At 55.4% G+C, this 25,316-nt stretch overlaps 1 protein-coding gene across 5 annotated transcripts in view; it reads right to left on the bottom strand.

Annotated features, from left to right (window-relative positions):
* The window catches only part of NOS3 (nitric oxide synthase 3), a 75,500-nt gene that overhangs the window by 29,181 nt on the left and 21,003 nt on the right, over nucleotides 1-25,316 (bottom strand). For all 5 annotated transcript variants that reach the window (XM_045004280.1, XM_045004281.1, XM_045004283.1 and 2 more), the window contains one exon: nucleotides 1,695-1,768. In XM_045004280.1, coding sequence (XP_044860215.1) covers nucleotides 1,695-1,768 — 74 coding nt within the window. The remainder of the gene's footprint in view (nucleotides 1-1,694; nucleotides 1,769-25,316) is intronic.

The following is a 25,316-nucleotide window of genomic DNA, read 5'->3' as shown; positions in this document are numbered from 1 at the left end:
TGCCACGCCCAGACACGCCTATACACGCCCTGCTGCTCCTGCCACGCCCAGACACGCATCTCCACACCCTGCCAGTCCCGCCACGCCTGGACACGCCTAACCATGCCCTGCTGCTCCTGCCACGCCCGGACACGCATCTCCACACCCTGCCAGTCCTGCCACGCCCAGACACGCCTATACACGCCCTGCTGCTCCTGCCACGCCCAGACACGCATCTCCACACCCTGCCAGTCCTGCCACGCCCAGACATGCCTATACACGCCCTGCTGCTCCTGCCACGCCCGGACACGCATCTCCACACCCTGCCAGTCCCGCCACGCCCAGACACGCCTATACACGCCCTGCTGCTCCTGCCACGCATCTCCACACCCTGCCAGTCCAGCCACGCCCAGACAAGCCTGCCACGCCCGGACACGCATCTCCACACCCTGCCAGTCCTGCCACGACCAGACACGCCTATACACGCCCTGCTGCTCCTGCCACGCCCAGACACGCATCTCCACACCCTGCCAGTCCTGCCACGCCCAGACACGCCTATACACGCCCTGCTGCTCCTGCCATGCCCGGACACGCATCTCCACACCCTGCCAGTCCTGCCACGCCCAGACACGCCTAACCACGCCCTGCTGCTCCTGCCACGCCCAGACACGCATCTCCACACCCTGCCAATCCTGCCACGCCCAGACATGCCTATACACGCCCTGCTGCTCCTGCCACGCCCAGACACGCATCTCCACAACCTGCTAGTCCTGCCACCCCTGGACACACCTATACACGCCCTGCTGCTCCTGCCACGCCCAGACACGCATCTCCACACCCTGCCAGTCCTGCCACGCCTGGACACACCTATCCATGCCCTGCTGCTCCTGCCACGCCCGGACACGCCTATCCACGCCCTGCCAGTCCTGCCACGCCTGGACACGCCTATCCATGCCCTGCTGCTCCTGCCACGCCCGGACACGCGTCTTCACACCATGCCAGTCCTGCCACGCCCAGACACGCATCCCCACACCCTGCCAGTCCTGCCACGCCTGGACACACCTATCCACGCCCTGCTGCTCCTGCCATCCCTGGACACGCGTCTTCACACCATGCCAGTCCTGCCATGCCCAGACACGCCTATCCACGCCCTGCTGCTCCTGCCATGCCTGGACACGCGTCTTCACACCATGCCAGTCCTGCCACGCCCAGACACGCCTATCCACGCCCTGCCAGTCCTGCCACGCCTGGATACGTGTCTTCACACCCTGCCAGTCCTGCCACGCCCAGACACGCCTCTCTGCACCCTGCGGATCCTGCCACGCCCAGACATGTGTCTCCGCGCCCTGCTGGTCCTGCCACGCCCAGACACGCCTCTCCGTGCCCTGCCGGTCCTGCCATGCCCAGACACGCGTCGCCGTGCCCTGCCGGTCCTGCCACGCCCAGACACGCCTATCTATGGCCCTGAGGGGGGCACGGGATGGGGGGTAGGGGCAGTGTGAGGTCCCAGGACTGAGAAGGGGAGTTCTGAGGGGATGGACTCTGCCCTTTCTTATCCCTTACACTTCCGCCTTCCACCCAGGGCCCTCACTCCCCCATCCCACCCCCTGCTCATGGTCCCCGCACCCCCGCCCGCTCATAGTGCTCTTACCCTCCCCACCTGCTGCCCCCCACCCCTCTCCCCACCCCCACCCCGGGGCCAGCCTGGCACCTACTTGGCCACTTCTTTGAAGGTTTTCTTCCTGGTGACACTGGTGCCCTTCGAGGTATAAACCTTCCAGGCGTCCGGCTGCAAAAGAACCAGCCAGGTCAGCCCCGGGCAGCCGTGGGGAGGGGGCGGGGAGCGGCCATGCAGCCCACCAGGGCCTGGGTCCGGCCAGCCCCACTGTGCAGGAGCATGGGAAGTGGCTGGCTGTGCAGCACCCCAGGGAGGTGCTGGGGGAGCCCCTGTTGGGGGGCTGGGCCTGCGTGGGGCTGCCTGGGAAGGAGAAGGTGTGTCTGGGGAGATGTGTTCCCTTGGGTGGCACTGGGGGGGCTGGGGGAGGGGTGATCCTGGGGGGTGGGGCAGTCCCTGGGGGGAGGGACGATCCAGGCAGGGCCGGATTAACTCTCTTGTGGGCCCCGGGCTATTCGATTTTGTGGGGCCCCCGTATACAAGTCTTTAACGCTGTACTGAACCTGCCTGTTCATTAACATAAAGCCGTTCTGCGGTTAAAACCTGTAGAATACAGGGAATTCAACCTAGCTCCTTCTTACCTTAGAAACACTGACTCATTTCCTGTAACCGTTGTTCTTCGAGATGTGTTCGTCATGTCCATTCCAATCAGCGGCGTGCGCCGCGGGCACGCCAGCCACAAGATTTCCCCCCAAGCAGCAACCGTCAGGTCGGCCTGGGCGCCCCCTGGAGTCGCGCCTTCATGGCATCCAATATAGGGTCCTGCCGACCCGCCACCCCCTCAGGCCCTTCTTGCCGGCTGCTCCGACAGAGGGGTCGGAGGGTGGGTATTGGAATGGACGTGAACAACACATCTGGAAGAACAACAGTTACGAGAAGATGAATAATCGGCTTTTTCCACCACTCACTCTCGAGTGCTTGTTCATGTCAATTCATATCATGTGAGTCACAAGCCCAAGTTCAGGAGGCGCAGTCAGAGTCGTCCATTGATCGGAGCACGGCTCATCCGAAGGCGGCATCGTCTCTGGCCTGCTGCGTAATGGCACAGCGCGCGGTAAAAGTGCGGATGGGGGACCACGTCGCCGCTCTGCAGATTTCCTGAGTGGGAACTGTCACGGAGTCCCCACAAGGCCAGGCAGGACTCTGGGGAGCCCCCTCTCCCTCGGAGCAGCCTGTCTCCAGAGCAAGAAGCTCCCACGGCTTCACCTCCTGGGTCTCTCCTTGGAGCATTCAGCATCCTCTGCCCCTCCGTGCGCTTCCCCCAGCGAGTCCACCCAGGCGGGGTCCTGGGGCAGCCAGAGGGTCCTGCACCCCCACTTCGCAGTCAGACGTGACTCTCAGCCAGCCAGTAACACAGAGGTTTATTAGATGACAGGAACAGGGTCTAAAACAGAGCTTGTAGGTACAGAGAACAGGAACCCTCAGCTGGGTCCATTCTGCGGCCCAGCGAGCCAGACAACCCCATCTGCCCTCACTCCCCGTCCCCAGCCAGCTCCAAACTGAACCCCCCCAGCCCCTCCTCTCTGGCCTTTGTCTCTTTCCCGGGCCAGGAGGTCACCTGATTCCTTTGTTCTCCCACACCTTTAGCATCCCCTTGCGGGGGTGGGGGGGGGGAAGGGCCCCAGCCATTAGTTGCCAGGAGACTGAGTGTCAGCCATTTATTTGCACTGGCCCACCATCTAGAGACTTAAGAAATGCCTAGGGGAAACTGAGGCACCCACACAGTATTCAGAGGAAACATTAAGAACAGTCCCACTTTGTCACAGGAACCTGAGCCAGGAATGCTGTTGATGGTGGAGTGTGCAGTGATTGGGGGTGCGGGAACCCCTGCCAGGCTGTAGCACTCGCAGATGCAGGATGTAATCCACGATGCAATGCATTGTGTTGACATGGGTAGGCCTTTCCATTCTGTCTGCCACTGCCATGAACAGCTGGACCGATTTTCTGCTTCGTTCTCTCAGTGTAGAAAGCTAGCACGCAGTGGAGTGCTCCCTTCTCCTAGAATGTGGCTTAGGGTAGAACACCGGGAGAAAGCTCTCCTGGTTAATGTGAAACTGTGATACCACCTTTGGGAGGAAAGCAGGAGGAGATCTGAGCTGCACCTTATCCTTATAGAACACAGTATAAGGGGGCTCTGAGGTTAGGGCCTTGAGTTCAGACACCCTCCTGGCCAAGGTTATCGCCACCAGGATCGCCACCCTGTAAGAGAGGTACAGCAGGGAGCACATCACCAAGGGCTCAAAGGGGGATCCCGTGAGTCTAGACAGGACCAGGTTGAGGTCCCAGACCAGGACACGCTGACGGATATTAGGGTATAGCCTGTCGAGCCCTTTTAAGAACAGGCTGACTGTCAGGTTAGCAAACACAGAAAGGCCCTTCTCGCCTGGGTGAAAGGCCGAAATGGCAGCTAAGTGCACCCTTATTGATGATAACAAAAGCCCCTGCTGCTTCAGATGTAGGAGGTAGTCCAAAATAAGCTGCACTGAAGCTAGTGTCGGGCACAAATGATGCTGCGCTGACGAGACTGAAAATCTCACCCACTTGGCAAGGTATGTGTCTCTCTTAGATGGTTTTCTGCTGCCAAGGAGGACCTGTCAAACTTGGTCTGAACAGGAAAGCTCCATTGGGTCCATGGAGCTTCCACACTGTGAGGTGAAGCAACTCGAGGTTCAGATGTTGAAGATGACCGTGATCTTGTGTTAGAAGGTCCGGGAAGAGCGGCAGCGTGATCAGGGCTTCCACGGGCATATCTAGGAGAGATGTGTACAAATGCTGACGGGGCCAAGCTGGTGGTATTAATATGACCTGAGCGCATTCCCTCCGGATCTTGAGGAGCACCTTGTGAATGAGCAGTATTGGCAGAAAGGCGTATAGGAGACAACATCCCCAATGGAGGAGGAACGCGTCCGCGCTGGAGCCCGGGCTGTGATTTTGGAAGGAGCAGAACTGCTGGCACTTCATTGTATCACTTGGCGAATAGGTCTATCTGGGGAAATCCCCACCTCTGGAAGATTGAAATTGTGACGGCCAGGTGGAAGGACCACTCATGGCCATGAAACAACCTGCTGAGGTGGTCCACCAGCGTGTTCTGTACCCTGGGGAGGTATGACACTTGCAGGTGTATTAAATGTTCTACACAGAAGTCCCACAGCATGAGGGCTTCCTGGCAGAGGGGCGAGGAGTGTGCATCCCGTTTGTTGATACAGAACAGGGGTGGGCAACCTTTCAGCAGTGCTGTGCCGAGTCTTCATTTAGTCACTCTGATTTAAGGTTTCACGTGCCAGTCATACATTTTAACATTTTTAGAAGGTCTCTCTCTATAAGTCTATAATATATAACTAAACTATTGTTGTGTGTAAAGTAAATAAGGTTTTTAAAACGTTTAAGAAGCTTCATTTAAAATGCAGAGCCCCCCAGAGCGGTGGCCAGGACCCAGGCAGTGTGAGTGTCACTGAAAATCAGCTCGTGTGGCGGCTTCAGCACACGTGCCATAGGTTGTCTACCCCTGATATAGAACATTGCTGTGGTTTTGTCCATCATGACTGATACACATTGTCCCGTTAAGTGTGCCCGGAAGGTCTGGCACACCAGGTGCACCACTCTCAGCTCTCTGACATTGATGTGGAGAGCCAGATCTGCCTGAGACCAGAGACCTTGAGTCCTGCGGTCTCCCAGATGTGCTCCCCAGCCCAAGTCTGATGCGTCCATCACTAGTGACAGAGACAGCTGCGGAGTGGCGAAGGGGACCCCTGAGCACACCTCCTGAGGGTCAAGCCACCGCAGGAGGGGTTGAGGACCAGGCGAGGCAGGGTCACAATCCTGTCCAGGCTGCCCCTGGCCGGGCGGTACACTGACGCAAGCCACGACTGAAGAGGTCGAAGCCCGAGCCTGGCATGCTGCACCATGTTGGTACAGGCAGCCATGTGTCCAAGAAGCTTCAGGCAGTTTCTTGCTGTGGTGGTGGGAAACTGTCTGAGGCCTCGAATGATACTGGCCAGGGTCTGGAACCTCGCTTGTGGCAGGTATGCCCTGGCCTGGGTCAAGTCCAATATTGCCCCGATAAATTCTATCCTCTGGACCAGGGACAGAGTCGATTTTGCTTCATTTAGAAGGAGACCCAGGCTGTCACGGGTGGCCCTGATGAATTTGACTTGAGCTTCCACTTGGGTCCTGGAGTGGCTCTTGATCAGCCAGTCACTGAGGTACGGGAACACCTGTACCTGGTGTCTGCACAGGAATGCAGCGACGACTGCCACGCACTTGGTGAAGGCTCGAGGTGCTGCTGACAGGCCGAACGGGAGAACTGTAAATTGGTAGTGGGTGTTGTTCACCACAAACCTGAGGTACTTCCTGCGGGGCTGGGTGACCGCGATATGAAAGTACACGTCCTTCAAGTCGAGGGTGGCTCACCAGTCTGCTGGATCCAGGGAGCGGATGATGGAGGCCAAGGAGACCATACGGAACTTGAGTTTCTTCTGGACCTGCAGGAATTCAACAGGATCGTGGACGGGCCTGAGGCCACCTTCGGCTTTCGGTATTAGGAAATACTGGGAATAGAAGCCCTTGCCCCTGTACTCCTGAGAACCTCCTCCACTGCCCCTAGCGAAAGGAGCGACAGCACCTCCTGGATAAGGAACTGCTCAAGAGAAGCGTCCCTGAAGAGGGATGGGGAAGGGGTGTGGAAGGGTGGGAGGGCACAGAATTGGATGGAGTATCCCCTCTCTACCATGTGGAGCACCCAGCAGTCCGAGGTGATATGGGACCATGCACAGTAGAAAGGGGACAGTCGGGACAAGAAGGTAAGGCAGGGTGGATCCAATCTTTGGTGTGGTACACCGTCCTCGACCGCGCCTTCAAAGGCCGGTTTGGGCCCTGAAGATGGCTTGGGTTGTCCTGAGCCCTGGCCAGAGGGTTGATGCGGCCTTCTCCTGTGTCATAAGTAGTTAGTTAAGGGTTAAGGTCTACCTGTAAAGGGTTAACACAGACCTGGTGAAACACCTGACCAAAGGACCAATCAGGGAAGAGAATTTGAAAATCCCAGAGAGCGGGAACTTGGGTCTCTGTGTTCTTTGTTCTGAGTTCTTAGCCGTCTGGACCTACACCAGACCAGACGCTTAACCAAGTCTGCTCATCTTTCTGAACTAATTTCTTCTATTCAAGCTAGTGAGTATTAAAAGAACTGGGTAATTGCATATAAGAATCCTGTGTCTGCAATTCTGTGTGTTTGCACTGATTATTCGTAATTTTGCCTGTATTGTTTGTACTGAGGAAAAGGGAGAAATTTCTCCAGGGATTAATAAGATTAGACCCTATGAATGTCTATCTTGGATTCATAGAGATTGTGTATTTTTTTTTCTCTTCTTTCTTTTATTCTTTTAATAAACTCTTTTAAGTTCAGGACTTGGTTAAGTTCCTTACCTGTGGATTCAGGGGAAGGAAGCTAGGCGCCACTCTGTGGAGACAAGGATTGTCTCCAAGCAGAGAGAGAGCAGGAGAGGGAGGGGGGAAGTGGGCTGCTTCCCTGTGTGTAGAGATTCAAGGGGTTTGAATCTGGGTTCCCCAGGGGAAGCTTGGGGGACAGGCAGTGCGTCAGACACGTTAACCTGACTGGTGGCAGCGAGAAGGAATCCTACCCTAAGGGTTAGGGTGGGGGAGAATACCTGCGGGTCCCCATCTTTGAACCCACAAGCTCAAAGTGGGGGTGAGATCCCATGACATGGTGGCAGCGGAGTTTCGAATCCATTGTTAGAAGGAGTTTTTTCAGCTGGGCTACGCTGAAGGAAGCTATTCTCTTCTTCTAGAGCAGGAAAGCAACCTGAGAGAAGAGGTAGTTTACTAGTCTTCTGTTTCTAAGTGGTATTGTTAGAAGCAGTTCCAGCAGTTTGGCTGGAGGGAATTAAGTTTCCAGCAGGCTTTGGTGAAAGCAGTTTCTTTCGGGTGGCATAGAAAAGCACCTTGGAGGAAAAGAAAGTGTGTGCATTCCTTAGGTGGGGGGAAGTGCCCTCACAGGTTGCAAGGAGGTGTGTCCCTCCTTTGTGTGATCAGGATTCCTTGGGTGGGGGGAGTGCTCCTCCGAGCTCATCCCGTCCAACAGGGAAAACAGGTTTGGTGAGGAGAGAGAGCTCCTGAAGCCAGTTTTTTTGTCCTGTGACTTTTGAAATGCAGAAGCCAGGAAGCCGAGATTTTCACTAGTCTTTTCTCACAGAGAGACAGAGAGTTTTTTAGATTTTCCCTGTTGCTCAGTACAGAACAATAGAGAGTTGCAACACACAATTTGCTATACACAGAATTAATTACCCTTTCTCTACTCAAGTTATCATAAACAGGGAGGGGGTGTCCAGCACCCCAAGGCACAGATATGACGGAAACAAGTGACCAACTAGAGCTTGCTCGATTGCAAATAAAAATCCTGGAAGCCAAAGAGAGAGAACACCAGATGGCCATGGCGGCCATGGAGGCAGACCAGAAAGCCAGAGAGGCAGACCACATCAGACAAATGGAATTAAGAGAGAAAGATCTGGAAATCCAGAGGCAGGCTCTGGAAGTAGAACAGGCTAAGCAGCATAATCCACCACCCCATCCACCTACTGATCACACTTTTCGGAAAAAATTTCCCGCCTACAAGGCAGGGGATGATGTTGAGGCCTTTTTAGAAAACTTTGAGAGGGCCTGTATTGGATACCATCTTCCTAAAGACCAATACATGATGGAGCTGAGGTCACAGCTCAGCGGACAATTATCCCTTGTGGCAGCTGAAATGCCTAAAGACCAGATGGACGACTTTCCACTGTTCCTAACCAAGGCCAGACTCAGAATGGGCATCACCCCTGATCACGCCCGTCAGCGTTTCAGAGCCCAGAAATGGAAACCAGAGATGTCATTTCCAGAGCACGCTGCTTACCTGGAAAGACACTATTTCTCCTGGATATCAGGATCCAAGGTTGAGGAGCTAGACGACCTACACCTCCTGATATTGATGGAGCAGTTCCTAGATGGTGTTCCTGAGAACATTAGACGCTACATCCAAGATGGTAAACCTAAAACTCTCACTGAGGCAGGAGAGATTGGAGCCAGATGGATGGCATCGGTAGACAACACGAAAGCTACTGCCAAAGGGAGCGAATCACACAAGGTACCCACCGAGACTAAACCTTACCATCGAGGGCCAATCAAGCCCACACCTACAACCCAAGCACAGTCACACCCTACCTCTTCTTCTACCTCACCAGTTTCCAGTAAACCAACACAACCCCGTGACCCATCAAGTGGGCGATGTTTTGGATGCAATGAACTGGGGCATATCAAAGCCAAATGCCCAAAGAACCTGAACCGGGTCCAACTCCTTGCACCTGCACACCAAGGAAACCCGGAAGTAGATATCTCTCAAATACCCATATGCTTTAGGGAAACTTTGAGAGTGGACGGAAAGGAAGTTATCGCATGGAGAGACACTGCAGCACATGTGTCAGCTATCCACCGAACCTTCGTGGACCCCAAATTCATCAACCCGAAAACCAAAGTGACAGTTCGCCCCTTCATGTCAAAACCTGTAACATTACCTACAGTGCGTTTACCTGTCCAGTACAAGGGCTGGTCAGGGACGTGGACTTTTGCTGTCTATGACAATTATTCTGTCCCCATGATACTGGGCAACCACTTGGCCCATCACGTTGAGCCGCCAGAAACAGAGGGAGTGGTTACACGCAGCCAAGCCAGACGAGCTGCTGCACCCATACCTGTTCCTGAGCCATCCACCAAGACCCCGTCTGTGTTACCAGAGACCCAGACAGAGGTGGTGGAACCGGATCCCATGCCAACACCTACAGCAGCCATACTACATCCAGTCCCAGAACCAGAACTGGAAGAGCAACCAGCGCCAGCACCGGCGCCAGCGATTACAACTCCACCGCCAGAGGGCGACAACGGGCCTGAACTGGAAAAACCAGCACACAAGCCTACCCAAGAGGCTCAGCCGGAGCCTGAAATGACACCTTGTGCACCAGCAGGGAGCGGTTCACAGTCAACAGAAACAATCACATCACCTACATCACTTCCAGAGGAACTGGTGTCTCCCGCCTCAAGGGAACAGTTCCAGACAGAGCAGGAAGCTGATGACAGCCTCAAGAAAGCATGGGCGGCGGCACGCAGCAACCCACCGCCTCTCAGCTCCACTAACCGATCCCGGTTCGTTGTGGACCAAGGACTTTTATACAAGGAAAGTCTTTCTGGTGGACACCAGGAGGGCTGGCATCCTCAAAAACGGTTGCTAGTTCCGACGAAGTACCGGGAAAAGCTCTTAAGCTTAGCCCATGATCATCCCAGTGGCCATGCTGGGGTGAACCGAAGCAAAGACAGGTTGGGAAGGTCCTTCGACTGGGAGGGGATGGGCAAGGACGTTGCCAAGTATGTCCGGTCTTGTGAGGTATGCCAAAAGGTAGGAAAACCTCAAGACCAGGTCAAGGCCCCTCTCCAGCCACTTCCCATAATTGAGGTCCCATTTCAGCGAGTAGCTGTGGATATTATGGGTCCTTTCCCAAAAAAGACCCCCAGAGGAAAGCAGTACATACTGACTTTTGTGGACTTTGCTACCAGATGGCCGGAAGCAGTAGCTCTAGGCAACACCAGGGCTCAAACTGTGTGCCAGGCCTTAACTGACATTTTTACCAGGGTGGGTTGGCCCTCTGAAATTCTTACAGATTCGGGAACAAATTTCCTATCAGGGACCATGAAAGACCTGTGGGAAACTCATGGGGTGCATCATTTGGTTGCCACCCCGTACCACCACCAAACTAATGGCCTAGTGGAAAGGTTTAATGGAACATTGGGGGCCATGATCCGCAAATTCGTCAATGAACACTCCAATAATTGGGATCTAGTGTTACAACAGTTGCTGTTTGCCTACAGGGCTGTTCCACATCCCAGTTTAGGATTCTCACCATTCGAGCTGGTATATGGCCATGAGGTTAAGGGGCCATTACAGCTGGTAAAGCAGCAATGGGAGGGGTTTACACCTCCTCCAGGGACTAACATTCTGGACTTTGTAAGCAACCTTCAAAACACCCTCCGAGACTCTTGGGCCCTTGCTCGAGAGAACTTAAGAGATGCTCAAGCGGAGCAAAAGGTCTGGTATGATCGACATGCCAAGGAGCGGTCCTTCAAGGTTGGAGACCAGGTCATGGTCTTGAAGGCGCAACAGGCCCATAAGATGGAAGCGTCCTGGGAAGGGCCATACATGGTCCAGGAGCGCCTGGGAGCTGTTAACTACCTCATAACATTCCCTGATTCCTCTTTAAAGCCTAAAGTGTTTCATGTTAACTCTCTAAAGCCCTTTTATCCCAGAGAATTACAGGTCTGTCACTTTACAGTTCAGGAAGGAGATGACACCGAGTGGCCTGAAGGTGTCTACTACGAAGGTAAAAGAAATGGTGGTGTGGAAGAGGTGACCCTCACCACAACCCTGCAACGTCTGCAGCGGCAACAGATCAAGGAGCTGTGCATTCACTTCGCGCCCTTGTTCTCAGCCAACCCAGGACGGACTGAGCAAACCTGCCACTCCATTGACACAGGTAATGCTCACCCGATTAGGACCCCACCCTACAGGGTGTCACCTCATGCCAAAGTTGCTATTAAACGGGAGATTGACAACATGTTGGAGATGGGTATCATCCGCCCTTCTACCAGTGCATGGGCATCTCCAGTGGTTCTGGTTCCCAAACCAGATGGGGAAATACGCTTTTGTGTGGACTACCGTAAGCTCAATGCTGTAACTCGTCCAGACAACTATCCAATGCCACGCACTGATGAGCTATTGGAAAAGTTGGGACGTGCCCAGTTCATCTCTACCATTGATTTAACCAAGGGATACTGGCAGGTACCACTAGATGAACCCGCCAGGGAAAAATCTGCCTTCATCACCCATGCAGGGGTGTATGAGTTTACTGTGCTTCCATTCGGACTGCGGAATGCACCTGCCACCTTCCAAAGGCTGGTGGATGGTCTACTAGCAGGATTGGAAGACTGTGCAGTTGCATACCTCGATGATGTGGCCATTTTCTCTGATTCATGGCCTGAACACCTAGAACATTTAAAAATGGTTTTTGAGCGCATCAGGCAGGCAGGACTAACTGTTAAGGCCAAAAAGTGTCAAATAGGCCAAAACAGAGTGACTTACCTAGGACACCAGGTGGGTCAAGGAACCATCAACCCCCTACAGGCCAAGGTGGAGGCTATCCAACAGTGGCCTGTCCCAAGGTCAAAGAAACAGGTCCAATCCTTCTTAGGTTTGGCCGGATATTACAGGCGATTTGTACCACACTACAGCCAAATCGCTGCTCCACTAACTGATCTGACCAGAAAAACCCAGCCAAATGCAGTTAAGTGGACTGATGAGTGTCAGGAAGCCTTTATCCAGCTTAAGGCGATGCTCATGTCTGACCCTGTATTAAGGGCCCCGGACTTTGACAAACCCTTCCTAGTTACCACCGATGCATCTGAACGTGGGGTAGGAGCGGTACTAATGCAGGAAGGACCGGATCACAACTTCCATCCTGTCGTGTTTCTCAGCAAGAAGCTGTCTGAGAGGGAAAGCCACTGGTCCGTCAGTGAAAAAGAGTGTTACGCCATTGTGTATGCTTTGGAAAAGCTACGCCCATACCTTTGGGGACGGCAGTTCCAGCTACAAACCGATCATGCTGCACTAAAGTGGCTTCATACTAACAAGGGAAACAACAAAAAACTTATCAGATGGAGTTTAGCTCTCCAAGACTTTGATTTTGAAATTCAACACATTTCAGGAGCTTCCAACAAAGTTGCTGATGCACTCTCTCGTGACAGTTTCCCAGAATCTAGTGGCTAAAAAGTGTTCTTTACATGTTATATGCTTAGTAGTATATGTAATAGTGCATGTGTTTATTACTCTGTTGGTTTTGCAGTTTAGGAGGAAATCGCCGCCAGTGGATCCCACTGTGACGATTTGGGGGGCGTGTCATAAGTAGTTAGTTAAGGGTTAAGGTCTACCTGTAAAGGGTTAACACAGACCTGGTGAAACACCTGACCAAAGGACCAATCAGGGAAGAGAATTTGAAAATCCCAGAGAGCGGGAACTTGGGTCTCTGTGTTCTTTGTTCTGAGTTCTTAGCCGTCTGGACCTACACCAGACCAGACGCTTAACCAAGTCTGCTCATCTTTCTGAACTAATTTCTTCTATTCAAGCTAGTGAGTATTAAAAGAACTGGGTAATTGCATATAAGAATCCTGTGTCTGCAATTCTGTGTGTTTGCACTGATTATTCGTAATTTTGCCTGTATTGTTTGTACTGAGGAAAAGGGAGAAATTTCTCCAGGGATTAATAAGATTAGACCCTATGAATGTCTATCTTGGATTCATAGAGATTGTGTATTTTTTTTCTCTTCTTTCTTTTATTCTTTTAATAAACTCTTTTAAGTTCAGGACTTGGTTAAGTTCCTTACCTGTGGATTCAGGGGAAGGAAGCTAGGCGCCACTCTGTGGAGACAAGGATTGTCTCCAAGCAGAGAGAGAGCAGGAGAGGGAGGGGGGAAGTGGGCTGCTTCCCTGTGTGTAGAGATTCAAGGGGTTTGAATCTGGGTTCCCCAGGGGAAGCTTGGGGGACAGGCAGTGCGTCAGACACGTTAACCTGACTGGTGGCAGCGAGAAGGAATCCTACCCTAAGGGTTAGGGTGGGGGGAGAATACCTGCGGGTCCCCATCTTTGAACCCACAAGCTCAAAGTGGGGGTGAGATCCCATGACATCCTGCCTGTCCTGTTTCTTCTTCTGGACCCGTCCTGGAGGTTCTGGTGACCGAACTGCTGAGGAGGCTGCAGATGGAAGTGTCTCCGCTGCGTTCACAGTGTGTAGAGGCCCAGGACCTGAGGGTGACTCTGGAGTCCTTTCGGCTGTTCAGTCTCACCCTCAAAAGGCAGGTCTTGTATGGTCTGCTGGGCCTCATAGGGGAGCCCAGAAACCTGGAGCCATGAGCCCCTTCTCATGGCCACTCCTGTGGCCATAACCCTGGTGGCAGCATCTGCCCCATCAAGTGCTACCTGCAGGGAGTCAGTCTCCCCTCCTCAACCAAAGCTGAAAATTTGGCACAGGACCCCAAGGGGAGCAACTCTGTGAAGTTAGCCATCGCCGAGCAGGTATTGTAGGTATCTGCTGACCATGGCCTGTTGGTTCAATATTCAGAGTTGCAGTTCCCCCATTGAGTTCACCTTTCGCCTGAATAGGTCTAGCTTTTTAGTGTCCTTATTCGTGGGGGAAGGGCCCTGAAAGCCTTGCCTCTCCCGCTGGTTAGCAGCATCCACCACCAGCGCGTCAGGCTGGGGTGGGGGTAGAGGTGCTCATAACCCCTGGAGGGCACAAAGTACTGGCGTTCGTTCCGCTTGGCAGTGGGTGGCAGCGAGGCCGGGGTCTGCCACAGAGTTTTGGTCATGTCTGTGATTGTCTTTATCAGGGATACGGCTGAAGGGGCCGGAGGGAGCCAGGATATCCACCATAGGGTCTGCATCATCTACTACTTCCTCCGCCTTAATACCCAGACCCTGGGCAACTCGGCACAGCAGCTGCTGCAACACCCTGGAGTCTTCCAGAGCTGGGGCTACGGAAGCGCCCGCCAGTGCCTCATCTGGTGCAGAGAAGGAGGAGGTGGTTGCTCTCTACCATCCCCACCCACGGGATCTCGTGACCCCAGGGGGGACTGTGGTCGGTTGGCCTGGTCCCAGTGCCACAAAGGGTGCTGGTATTGGTGGTCATGTTGGATCCCGCGCCGGTGCTGGTGTAGACTCCTGGTGTAGCATCTGCACTGGGGTCCTCGTGGATACCGTGGCAGCCACAGGCATCAACTTTCAGCCTCGACTCCGCCCCCTCCCTGCCTCTCCTGGACCCCTCCCCAAATCCCCGCCCCAGCTCCGCCTCTTCCCCGAGCGCACCGCATTCCTCCAACTCCCCCCTCCCTCCCAGCGCTTGCTGCACGAAACAGCTGTTTTGCAGCGCAAGCCCTGTGTGCGGGGGGGAGAAGCAGTACACACCAGCACTCGCGGTGGAGGCGGAGACGGAGGTGAGCTGGGGCAGGGGGGTGGGGCCATGGGGAGCTGCCGGGGGGTGCTGACCACCCACCAATTTTTCCCCGTGGGTGCTCCGGGCCTGGAGCACCCACGGAGTCAGCGCCTGTGGCTGCAGCCAACGTTGATGCTGGTGCCAGTGCCCTTGTTGGTGCTGAAGGCGCAGTTGGCACTGTAGAAGCAGTCTGAGCTGCTGAGGCCTCCAGTGCTGAAGGCGTCCTCAAGGGCAGCGCCGTGGTCGGTGCCAATGTCGGTGATGGTGCCATGGCTGACCGCGTTGTCGCTGGAGGTACTGCCTCAGTCGCTGGTCATGGTGGGACAAACATTGCAGACGCCACTGATGCAGCTCCCGAACGGGACCCCTGGCTCCAGCCCTGGCCTTGATTGAAAGCCCACGGAGTCCAAAAGGGCCACTGAGCCAGGTTCAGCCATTCTGAGGGCCACTGTGTCAGGTGGGACCCCCTGTGGTGCCGTGATCTGGACCTTCTGCTCCTGCTATAGTCCGAGCGGTACGAGTCTGAATAGGAGGACCAGGGTGGCGCTGCACCTCTCGATGTAGTGTCGGGAGCCTGAGGACCCACTGCGCTCCCTGGATGGAGGCGCTGGCATCGGGGGGTGCCAAGGTGACAGGGATCGGCGTGACATTGTTGCTAGCTTTCCCTTAGACTGAATGGGGTGCCGGGACGGAGCCTGCCTCGGAGGCGAGAACGGCGCCGTGAGTCTCAGCAGGTCCTGCACTGCCTCGAAAGCCTCCGGGATGGACGGGAGCAGCAGGTGCTCAGAGGGGTTCGGCGAGCGCGATGGGACCGGACTCGACTGCCTCGCTTGGGCAGGAGTCGACGTAGCCCCATTCTGAGGTCCCGAGCCGTGGCCTGACTGAGGTTTCACTGGTGGCTGGTCCCTGGGTCTTGCCAAGGGAGATCGGCCTCTTTCTGTCTTCTTCTTCTGTGCTGGCGATTGGGACTGGTGCCGAAGGCTGGAATGCCCCTGAGAGGCTCCATGATGATGCCCAGCCTCCTCGGCAGTGTCTTTCTTCGACGCTGGATCTCTTGAAGATGGTGCCAGCACGCTCCATGCCGAAGGAGACGTGCTGGGAGCAGGATCCCTGGTACCTGGATCTGACTGAGGTCGGAGAGCTGCCTCCATGAGGAGGATTTTAGCCACTGCTCCCTCTCTTAAAGAGTTCTTGGTCAGAATTCCCAACAGGTCTCTTTGGTGACCCTCACCCAGACAGCGGAAACAGGAGGTGTGTGGGGGGGTCACTTTTAGGCATGTGCTTCACACAGTCCTGGCAAATCTTGAAGCCTGGGGATTACGGCATTCTCCGGTGACAATGAAAAGGGGGGAGGGACGATGGGGGGGACCCCCCTGTGACGAAGTGGGAATGTTCTTAATGTATTCTCTGAATACCATGTGGGTGCCTCAGTTTCCCCTATGCATTTCTTAGGTATCTAGGTGGGGGATCAGGGTGTGTGATTGTTGCAGAGCCCAAGAAGGCCCCTGTGATACTGTCTGCACAGAGAATGGCGACACCCTGTCTCCTGGCAACTGATGGCCTGGGCCCCTCCTCCCCTGCAAGGTGCCAACTGAAGGTGTTGGAGACAGAGAGATCAGGTGCCTCCTGGCCCGGGAAAGAGACAAAGCCCAGAGAGGAGGGGCTGGAGAGTGAGTCAGTCTGGAGCTGGCTGGGGACGAGGAGTGAGGGCAGACGTGGGGGTCTGGCTCACTGCCCCCCAGAATGGACCCAGCTGACGGGTCCCATTCGCTGTACCTACAAGCTCTGTCTTAGACCCTGTTCCTGTCATCGAATAAACCTCTGTGTCCCCGGCTGGGTGAGAGTCACGTCTGACTGCGCAGTGGGGGGGCAGGACGCTCTGGCTTCCCCAGGACCCCGCCTGGGCGGACTCACTGTGGAAAGCGCACGGAGGGGCAGAGGATGCTGAATGCTCCAAGGAGAGACTCAGGAAGGTGAAGCCGTGTGAGCTTCTTGCCCTGCAGACAGGCTGCTCCAAGGGAGAGGAGGCTCCCCAGAGTCCTGCCTGGCTTTGTGGGGAGCAGTTCCAGAGCAGCGCCCGGGGACTCCGTGACACACCCCCATAACTGAAACTTATAAGTGAACTAACTACGCTATACTAACTGTGACAGAGTAGGGAGTTGTGACGTTATGAGTCTGATCTAATATCTAATTGGAAGGTGACAGGGCCAGAAAGGGTTAATTAACTCACAGACTGACCTGACCCATGGCCGAACTTTAGAGACTGGTTAGGAAGATACTAATGACTAGAGCTTTGAAATGCAGCTGCATTGGTAGAGGTAGAAGGGGAGGTGTTAGCTCAGGTCTTGGGATGTCAGCAAACAAGTCTTGTCTATCGCTAGAGCTTTGATTCAAAGACCAAACAAGGAATATTAACATTTAGGAAGATACTTGAGTGAAATAGTATTATTGTCTATGTGTTTCTTTGAAGGTTGTGGTAACCTGTATCTGAACTGTTTAATGGATACATTACCCTGTGCTAATTGCCAGGATGTTTGAGAGAAGGAGTTAAGCCGATTGTTTTCTCAGGCTGAAAGGCTGCTGGAAATGTATAAGAACCTGGGACACGATCCTGCTTCATCTCAGATCTGCTTTGGGTTTCAAGAGGGGGAAACCTTAAGCCCCAATGATTGAGATCCCCAGTCATTGACTGGAGCCACCCTGAATATGGACATTGGACTGTAACCTCTGGACTATTTCTAAAAGGACTTTTGGCAACTACAAGCTCATCTCTGCTGTGCATCTGAACCTCAAGAATGGAATTCAAGTCTGTCTGTAGATTGATCTTTTAACTAACTCTCTCTCACTTTTCTTTTTTAATAAATGTTAGCTTAGTTAATAAGAATTGGCTATAGCATGTATTTTGGGTAAGATCTAAGTTATAATTGGACCTGGGTATGTGGCTGATCCTTTGGGGTTGGAAGAACCTTTTCGTTTCTATGATATAAGATTTTCAGTAATCATCATCATATGCTTGACAGGTGTGTCTGGATGGAGGCCTGAGGCTGGGCACTTTAAGGGAACTGCATGGTTTGGATTTCTAAGTAACCAGTGAGGTGCTATAGAAGCTGTTTCATGCTGGTTGGTAAATCTAAGTATTGGAATATCCACCAGCATTTGGGGTTTGTCTGCCCCGTTTTGTTTGCAGTTCACCCTGATTGAGTGACCTCAGCTGGCTCCCACGGGCAGCACCGTCACAGTGGCGTAGTCGTGCAAGGAACCACAGAACCAGGTCAATTAAGCTTTGGGTCAGAACCCCACACTATCCACATTTGAATTTTGGTATTGAGAGTTTGGTTGGTTAAAGAGGAGTTGCAATGGATGAGCAAAGAGCAAATGAGGGTCTTGATAAAAAAGATCTGTGTTCAGAAAAGGGGATAAGCTTTAGAAAGAAAGCTACAAATCAAGAACTGGGAGAGCTGTTAATGGCCAGTGATCAGGAGGCAGGAGCACGGCCCTTACCTGAGGCTACAGAAGATGCAGAAGCGATTAGAATGCAAAAGGCAGCAAATAAACTGCAACTGGAGCATGAACAGAAACTAGCAGATCTTCGATTGCTGGAAAAACAAAAAATAGCTGAATTAGAGAAAGCAGCTGCTGAGAGGGAGAAAGAAGCTGCTAAAAGAAAGAAGGAGGCTGACGAGAGAGAAGAAAGAGCTCGTAAGGGGCGCATGGAGCTGCTGGCTGCTGAGGAGGGGGTTCGCCAGATGCGACAAGAAACTGCCAGACTTCAGCTCCAAGTCAAAGAAGCAAGGGAAGAACAGCAGAAATGGTATCCTCTTGAAAGACCAGTTTGTAACAATGTTGGTATGTTGTATAACTCTGAGCAGTTGTCTGGTGTAACTAAACGCACCCCAACACGGCCACCTGTTATGTCAATGCTGTTACTGCGAGTTCAGTAGAAGGTGGCTCCATACATTGTGCCAGGGCTCTGTACGGGAGTGGTCATGGAACATTCCTAGAGAGTGTAAAGGTCAATGGTAAAAGCTGTGTAGGGCAAATGATGGCTTCTACCATCACTCTTGTTAAAGCAGAGCTGGTCAAAGAGGAAGATGATTTGCCAAATCAGAGTGTGAATGTTGTGGTTCTCTAAGGGTACGTCTACACTACCCGCCAGATCGGCGGGTAGCGATCGGTTTATCAGGGATCGATACATCGCGTCTCATCTAGACACAATATATTGATCCCCGAACGCGCTCCCGTCGACTCCGGAACTCCACCAGGGCGAGCGGCGGTAGCGGAGTCGATGGGGGAGCCGCGGCCGTCGATCCCGCGCCGTGAGGGCGGGAGGTAAGTCGAACTAAGAGACTTCGACTTCAGCTACGCTATTCCCGGAGCTGAAGTTGTGTATCTTAGATCGACCCCCTCAGTGTAGACCAGGCCTATGAGTTTACTGTCGGTGTGCCTTTAGCCAGAATCCACCTCGAATGGAACGGGGCTCAGCACGAAGTGAGAGCTGGGTCAGGAAGTTATTGCCTAAGGATCTTTTGATTGGGGAAGATGTTAAAGTTTTGTTCAGTCCAGGTAGCCAGTCACAGGAGAGGAATGATCTTAAACCTGGGTCTGTCAGCTGGGAGGGGTCAGACTGCTGCCAAGGCCCCTCCTACCTATGGCGGGGGGGCGGGGGGCTGGAAGAAGCCCAGCAAACCCCGGGGGCACCGTGACCCCCGTGGCCAGCAGAGGATACTCACAGCAGAGCCCCCCATCGCTTGAGCTGAGGTGGCTGGAATAGGAGAGGGAGATAAAACTGAAAGAGCTGGAGGATCAGGAGAAACAATGGCAGCATGAACTGGGGGAGCGGGAAAAGCAGAGGCAGCATGAGCTGGAGCTGGCGAGGCTGAGGGGCAGCGGGCCCCCGGCTGCGGTGAGTGAGGGGGGACCCAGGACTGTGCGGAGCTTTGATAAGTGCATCCTGGCCCCGCGTAACGAGGGGGAGGACATGGATGACTTCCTGGGGGCCTTCGAGACGGCCCGCGAGCTGCACAGGGTTGACCCTGTGTAATGGAGTCAGACTCACCACCACTGGTGCCTCCTGCTGGTTGCTCCGGGATTAGCTCAGTGCAGCTCTGGAGCGCCCCCTGCAGGTGGTGTCTTGCCTGTTGTCTGCCCTACTCTGCTGTTTGGGACCCGCGTTGCTCCCCCGCTCAGCGGTGTCCTCTTCAGGAGGCTGCCCTCCGGCAGTGCCCACTACTTCCTGAGGCTTGCACCCGCCGCAGGGGCCAGCCACAACCCAAACTCTGGCCCCTCACTTCAGGGCAAGATGCAGTCTGCCTTGGCCACACTCCTCCACAGCCAGGTGCAGTGCAAGGGGGGGACCCAGGCCCACCCGCTACTCTGGGTCCCGACCCAGGGACCCTCTAGTGGCAGCATCTCTGCCCTCCTTCTCTCCCCTTGTCCGCCAATCGTCCTGGGCCACTTCCCCTTTGGCTCTTGCACCTTCTTGGTCCTTTCTGGCAGGGGCCTGCAGCCTGGCGGGTAACGGACCGGAGCTCCCCCTCCGCTCCCCTGAGCCCGCCCAGCACTGCTCTGTCTCAGGTGCTGTTCGTGGGAGCCAGTCCTCCTCCCTGGCCTGGCAAGGAGAGACTCCCCTCTGCTCTGCTGGGCAGCTCCTTATATCTCCGCTGCCCCAGCAGCTGCCTCCCGTCCAGCTCCTAATGAGCTTCGCCCTAAGTAGCTGCAGGTTTCCACCGCCTCCCTGGCTGCTTCTGCCCCAGCCCCTGCTGGAGTGGGCCCCCTGCACCACTGTGCCCTGCAGACAGGCTCCGGTTTCTCACCCCCTTACTGGACCCCAAAGCCGTGGGGATGTACAGCCGAATGGAAGGGGGGGAGGCGGGGGACGATGGAAAAGGCCCTGCTAGGCGAGTCTGGGCTGACTCCTGAGGGGCACCAGAAAAAGTTCTGGACTCAGCATAAAACCCCTGAGTCCCATATCTGGAACTGACCCTCCGAACGGAGGGATATGCCCACAAGTGGGCAGACGGGGCCCAGATGAAGGGGGACCTGGTTAAACTGATTGTATTGGAGCAACTGTATGAGTGGTGCCCATCCGACCTGAGGATGTGGTTGGGGGACAAAAAGCCAGAGGACCTGCGACGCGCAGGGCAGCTGGCTGACGAGTTCGTGGACTGCTGGTCAGGGGTGGCAGGGAGGAGTCCCAAAAGAATAAGCCCACCATGGTGCAGAGAGAGAGTCACCCTGGGACCCTGTCACAGAGTGTGGGGGAGTCAGGGTCCTGCACCCCCAGCTTCCTGGGACTCACAGTGACTCTCAGCCAGCCAGTAAAGCAGAAGGTTTATTTAGCCGACAGGAACACAGACCAACACAGGTCTTGCAGGCACAGATAACCGGATCCCCCGTTAGGTCCATCTTGGGGCCCCAGGAGCCCCACAGCCCCCATTGGGGATCAGAGCCCTGTCCCTGCTTCCCTTCTTTCCCCAGCCAGCTCCAGTCTGCCCAGCCCCTCCCTACACCGGGCCATGAAGCTCTTATCAAAGCTCTTGTAGGCTTGGGTCCCCCCTCACTCACCGCAGCCGGGGCCTCCCTGTTTTTCATCTGGGCCAGGTCCATCTCGTGTTTACGCTGCTTCTCCTTCTCCTCCCGCTCACGCTGGCTTTGTCTCTCCTCATGTTCCCTCTGTTCCTTACGATCCTCCAGCTCTCTCAGTTTTATCTCTCTCTCCCAGTCCAGCCGCCTGAGGCTGAGCGTCGCAGGGAGGCTCCCCTGCTGGCCGGGGGGCTCACGGTGCCCTCGGTAGTCGCTGGGCTCCTCCTCCCCCTCCCCCTAGGCCTAGGGGTGGGAGATCTCGGGGAGCCCTCAGCGGCCGGCTGACCACTCCCAGCGGGGACAGACACTGGTGCCTGCGCTGCCTCTGCCAGGCTGCTTCCCGCAGAGACAGGGACCGGTTCATTCACGCGATCTTCGTCCTCCAGCTGGGCAATCAGCTGGTCCTTGGTGAGCTTCCCACTGCGCAGCCCCCTCCGCTTGCACAGCTCCACCAGGTTGCACTTGCGCTGCTGGGCATACATCTTCCTGCTGGCCACTCACAGGCCGGGGTGCTCACCGCTCCCCACGGGTTCCAGGGGGACCCCTAATGTGCCAGTCCTTCAGGTCACCGCCTCTCTGCCAGGGTCGAGCTGCAGACTCCTCCGCCCCTGGGACTGCTCCTGCAATCCCCCCGGGGGACCCTGTTACTGCAAAGTCCTTCTCTCTGGTCACACACTCCCAGGGGTTAATCACCCCTGCAATCGCCTCTTCGTTTTACTGCTCCCCAGTCACGTACTGCAGGAAGCGCCGTCCACAGGGTGCAGTAGATCCCACCACTGCCACCAGTTGTCACGGAGTGTGGGAGAGTCAGGGCTCTGATTCCCCAATGGGGGCTGTGGGGCTCCTGGGACCCCAACATGGACCTAACAGGGGGGATCCTGTTATCTGTGCCTGCAAGACCCTGTCCTGGACTGTGTTCCTGTCGTCTAAATAAACCTTCTGCTTTACTGGCTGGCTGACAGTCACTGTGAGTCCCAGGAAGCTGGGGGTGCAGGATCCTGACTCCCCCACACTCCGTGACAGACCCCCCAAAGGGGGAACCTGGAGAATCCCCTTTCAAGGGGAACAACCGACCTCAGGACCAACCAGCCGGCTCGAGGGGACCAATGGGACATGGGCTGCTATTACTGTGGCCAGAGAGGCCACATACGGACCCAGTGCCCCAAGCTCAAGGACAGACTGAGCAGACCGAACCCACACCGGGTTAACTGGGTAGGGACCCAGCCGGACGAGGGGCAGGCTTCCCAGCCAAGGGGGGCTGACAGCTTCCCAACGGCTCAGGATGGAGGAGTTTCCCAGACCAGCTGCTCTGGGGGGCTGGATGCCCCGGACTCAAGGTTCTCTGTTTACAGGGTGGGCGCGGGGCTGTCCCTGTGGAGTGAGTGCCTTGTTCCTCTGGAGGTGGATGGGAGGAAGGTCAATGGATACTGGGATATGGGCGCGGAGGTGACACTGGCCCGGCCCGAGGTGGTGACTCCAGATTGGGTGGTGCCCAACACCCACCTGACCCTGATGGGTGTGGGCAGGACTCCATTCAAGGGGCTCGTGGTGAGGGTGCATCTGAAATGGGGGGCCAAGGAGGGCCCCAAGGATGTGGGGGTGCACCATCATTTCCCCATTGAGGTGTTGATGGGGGGTGATGAAGAGGACTGGCCAAGCAACCCCCAGGGTGCCCTGGTCGTGACCCATAGCCAGAGCCGGCAAGGGGCACAATGCCCTGACATTGGGGAGGGTACCTCCCTGGAGGCACAGGGCCCTACCCTGGAGGGGAGTGAGTGCCTAGGGACACGGCTCAGGGAGGCTGTGGCCTCAGACCCAGCCAGTGAAAGAGAGCAGGTCCCCATCCCTGTCCCAGCCGCTGAGTTCCAGCCCGAGTTGCAGAAAGATCCCTCCTTGCGGATGGAACGCTAAAGATGATGCTGAAAACCTTCATGAACCAGCACCTGCAGGACTGGGACAAGTACTTACCTCACCTGCTGTTCGCGTACAGGGAAGTGCCCCAGGAGTCTAACAGATTTTCGCCTTTTGAACTGTTATATGGAAGAAGGATAAGAGGGACCCTGGACCTGATGAGAGATGAATGGGAGGGGAAGGCCACTCCCGATGGAGAGACAGTGGTGGAGTATGTCCTGACCTTCCAAGAGAGACTGGCTGAGCTCATGGGCCTGGCCAGGGAGAATCTGGCCCGAGCCCAGAGGAAGCAGAAGGTCTGGTACGACCGCACGGCGCGGGCTCACTCCTACGCCACCGGGGATCAAGTGATGGTTCTCATCCCTGTGAGCAAACACAAACTCCAGGCCGCCTGGGAAGATCCTTTCAAGGTTATCAAGCAACTAAATGAGGTAAACTATGTGGTGGAGCTGTCGAACCGGGCTCATCACCGCCGGGTGTACCATGTGAATATGATGAAGCCGTACTATGACGGGGGGAATATGGTGTTGGCCGTGTGTGGACATTGGGAGGAGCCGGGGGATGACCCTTTAGTAGATCTATTTCCTGGGACAAAAGCTGGTTTCCCCCTGGGGGCAATTCCCCTCTCGGATCAGCTGACCCTGGCCCAGCATGCTGAGATCAGAGGGGTGCTGCATCTGTACCGACAGCTGTTTTCCAACCAGCCTGGGCGCACTAATTTGACTGTCCACTGGGTGGAGACTGGGTCACATCCTCCTATAAGATGCTCCCCTTTTCGGGTCACCGGGAAAACTGCCCAGGACCTAGAAAGGGAGGTCAGGGACATGCTGGCCCTGGGGGTGATCCAGCCGTCCGCCAGCCCTTGGGTCTCGCCGGTGGTGCTGGTCCCCAAGAAGGACAGGTCGATCCGGTTCTGTGTGGACTATCGAAAGCTCAATGCCATCACCGTATCTGATGCCTACCCCATGCCCAGGCCTGACGAGCTCCTAGACAAGCTGGGAGGCGCTCGGTACCTCACCACCATGGATCTTACCAAGGGCTACTGGCAAGTGCCGCTGGACGCAGATGCCAGGCTGAAATCGGCCTTTATCACCCCTCTGGGGCTCTATGAGTTCCTGGCTCTGCCTTTCGGACTCAAGGGAGCGCCGGCCACCTTCCAGCGCCTGGTGGATCAGCTACTGAGGGGGATGGAGAGTTTTGCTGTGGCGTATATTGACGACATCTGCGTCTTCAGCCAGACCTGGGAGGACCACGTGTCCCAGGTTAAACAAGTGCTGGACCGACTCTGAGAGGCTGGGTTAACCGTAAAGGCAGAGAAGTGCAAGGTGGGGATGGCTGAAGTATCTTACCTGGGCCATCGGGTGGGGAGCGGCTGCCTAAAGCCGGAACCGGCCAAGGTGGAGGTGATCAGAGACTGGCCCGCTCCCCAGACCAAAAAGCAGGTCCAGGCCTTTATCGGGTTGGCGGGGTACTATCAAAGGCTCGTGCCCCACTTCAGCGCCATAGCCGCCCCATCACTGAGCTGTGCAAGAAGGGGAAGCCAGACAAGGTGGTCTGGACCGAGCAGTGCCAGGAGGCTCTCCAGGCGCTGAAGGAGGCTCTGGTCAGTGGCCCAGTTCTGGCAAACCCAGACTTTGACAAGCCCTTTATGGTGTTCACCGATGCCTCAGACACGGGGCTGGGGGCGGTGTTGATGCAGGAAGATGAAAAGGGGGAGAGACACCCCATCGTGTACCTGAGCAAGAAGTCGCTACCCTGGGAGCAAAACTACGCAGCCATCGAGAAGGAATGCCTGGCCATGGTGTGGGCCCTTAAGAAACTGGAGCCCTCTCTCTTTGGGCGCCACTTCACCGTGTACACCGACCACTCTCCCCTGACCTGGCTGCACCAGATGAAAGGAGCCAACGCCAAGCTCCTGAGGTGGAGCCTGCTCCTGCAGGACTATGACATGGACGTGGTCCACGTGAAGGGAAGTGCCAACCTGATAGCGGACGCGCTGTCCCGGAGAGGAGGCCCTGAACTTCCCCGGGTCACTGGGCAGAGTGACCCCGCTCAGGTCAGTCTCGAGGGGGGAGAGGTGTGACGCAGTAGGGAGTA

This window comes from Mauremys mutica, chromosome 2 (genome assembly GCF_020497125.1).
Source record: "Mauremys mutica isolate MM-2020 ecotype Southern chromosome 2, ASM2049712v1, whole genome shotgun sequence".
In the NCBI taxonomy this organism is placed as follows: domain Eukaryota; kingdom Metazoa; phylum Chordata; order Testudines; family Geoemydidae; genus Mauremys; species Mauremys mutica.
This window is presented reverse-complemented; position numbering and strand designations above follow the sequence as displayed.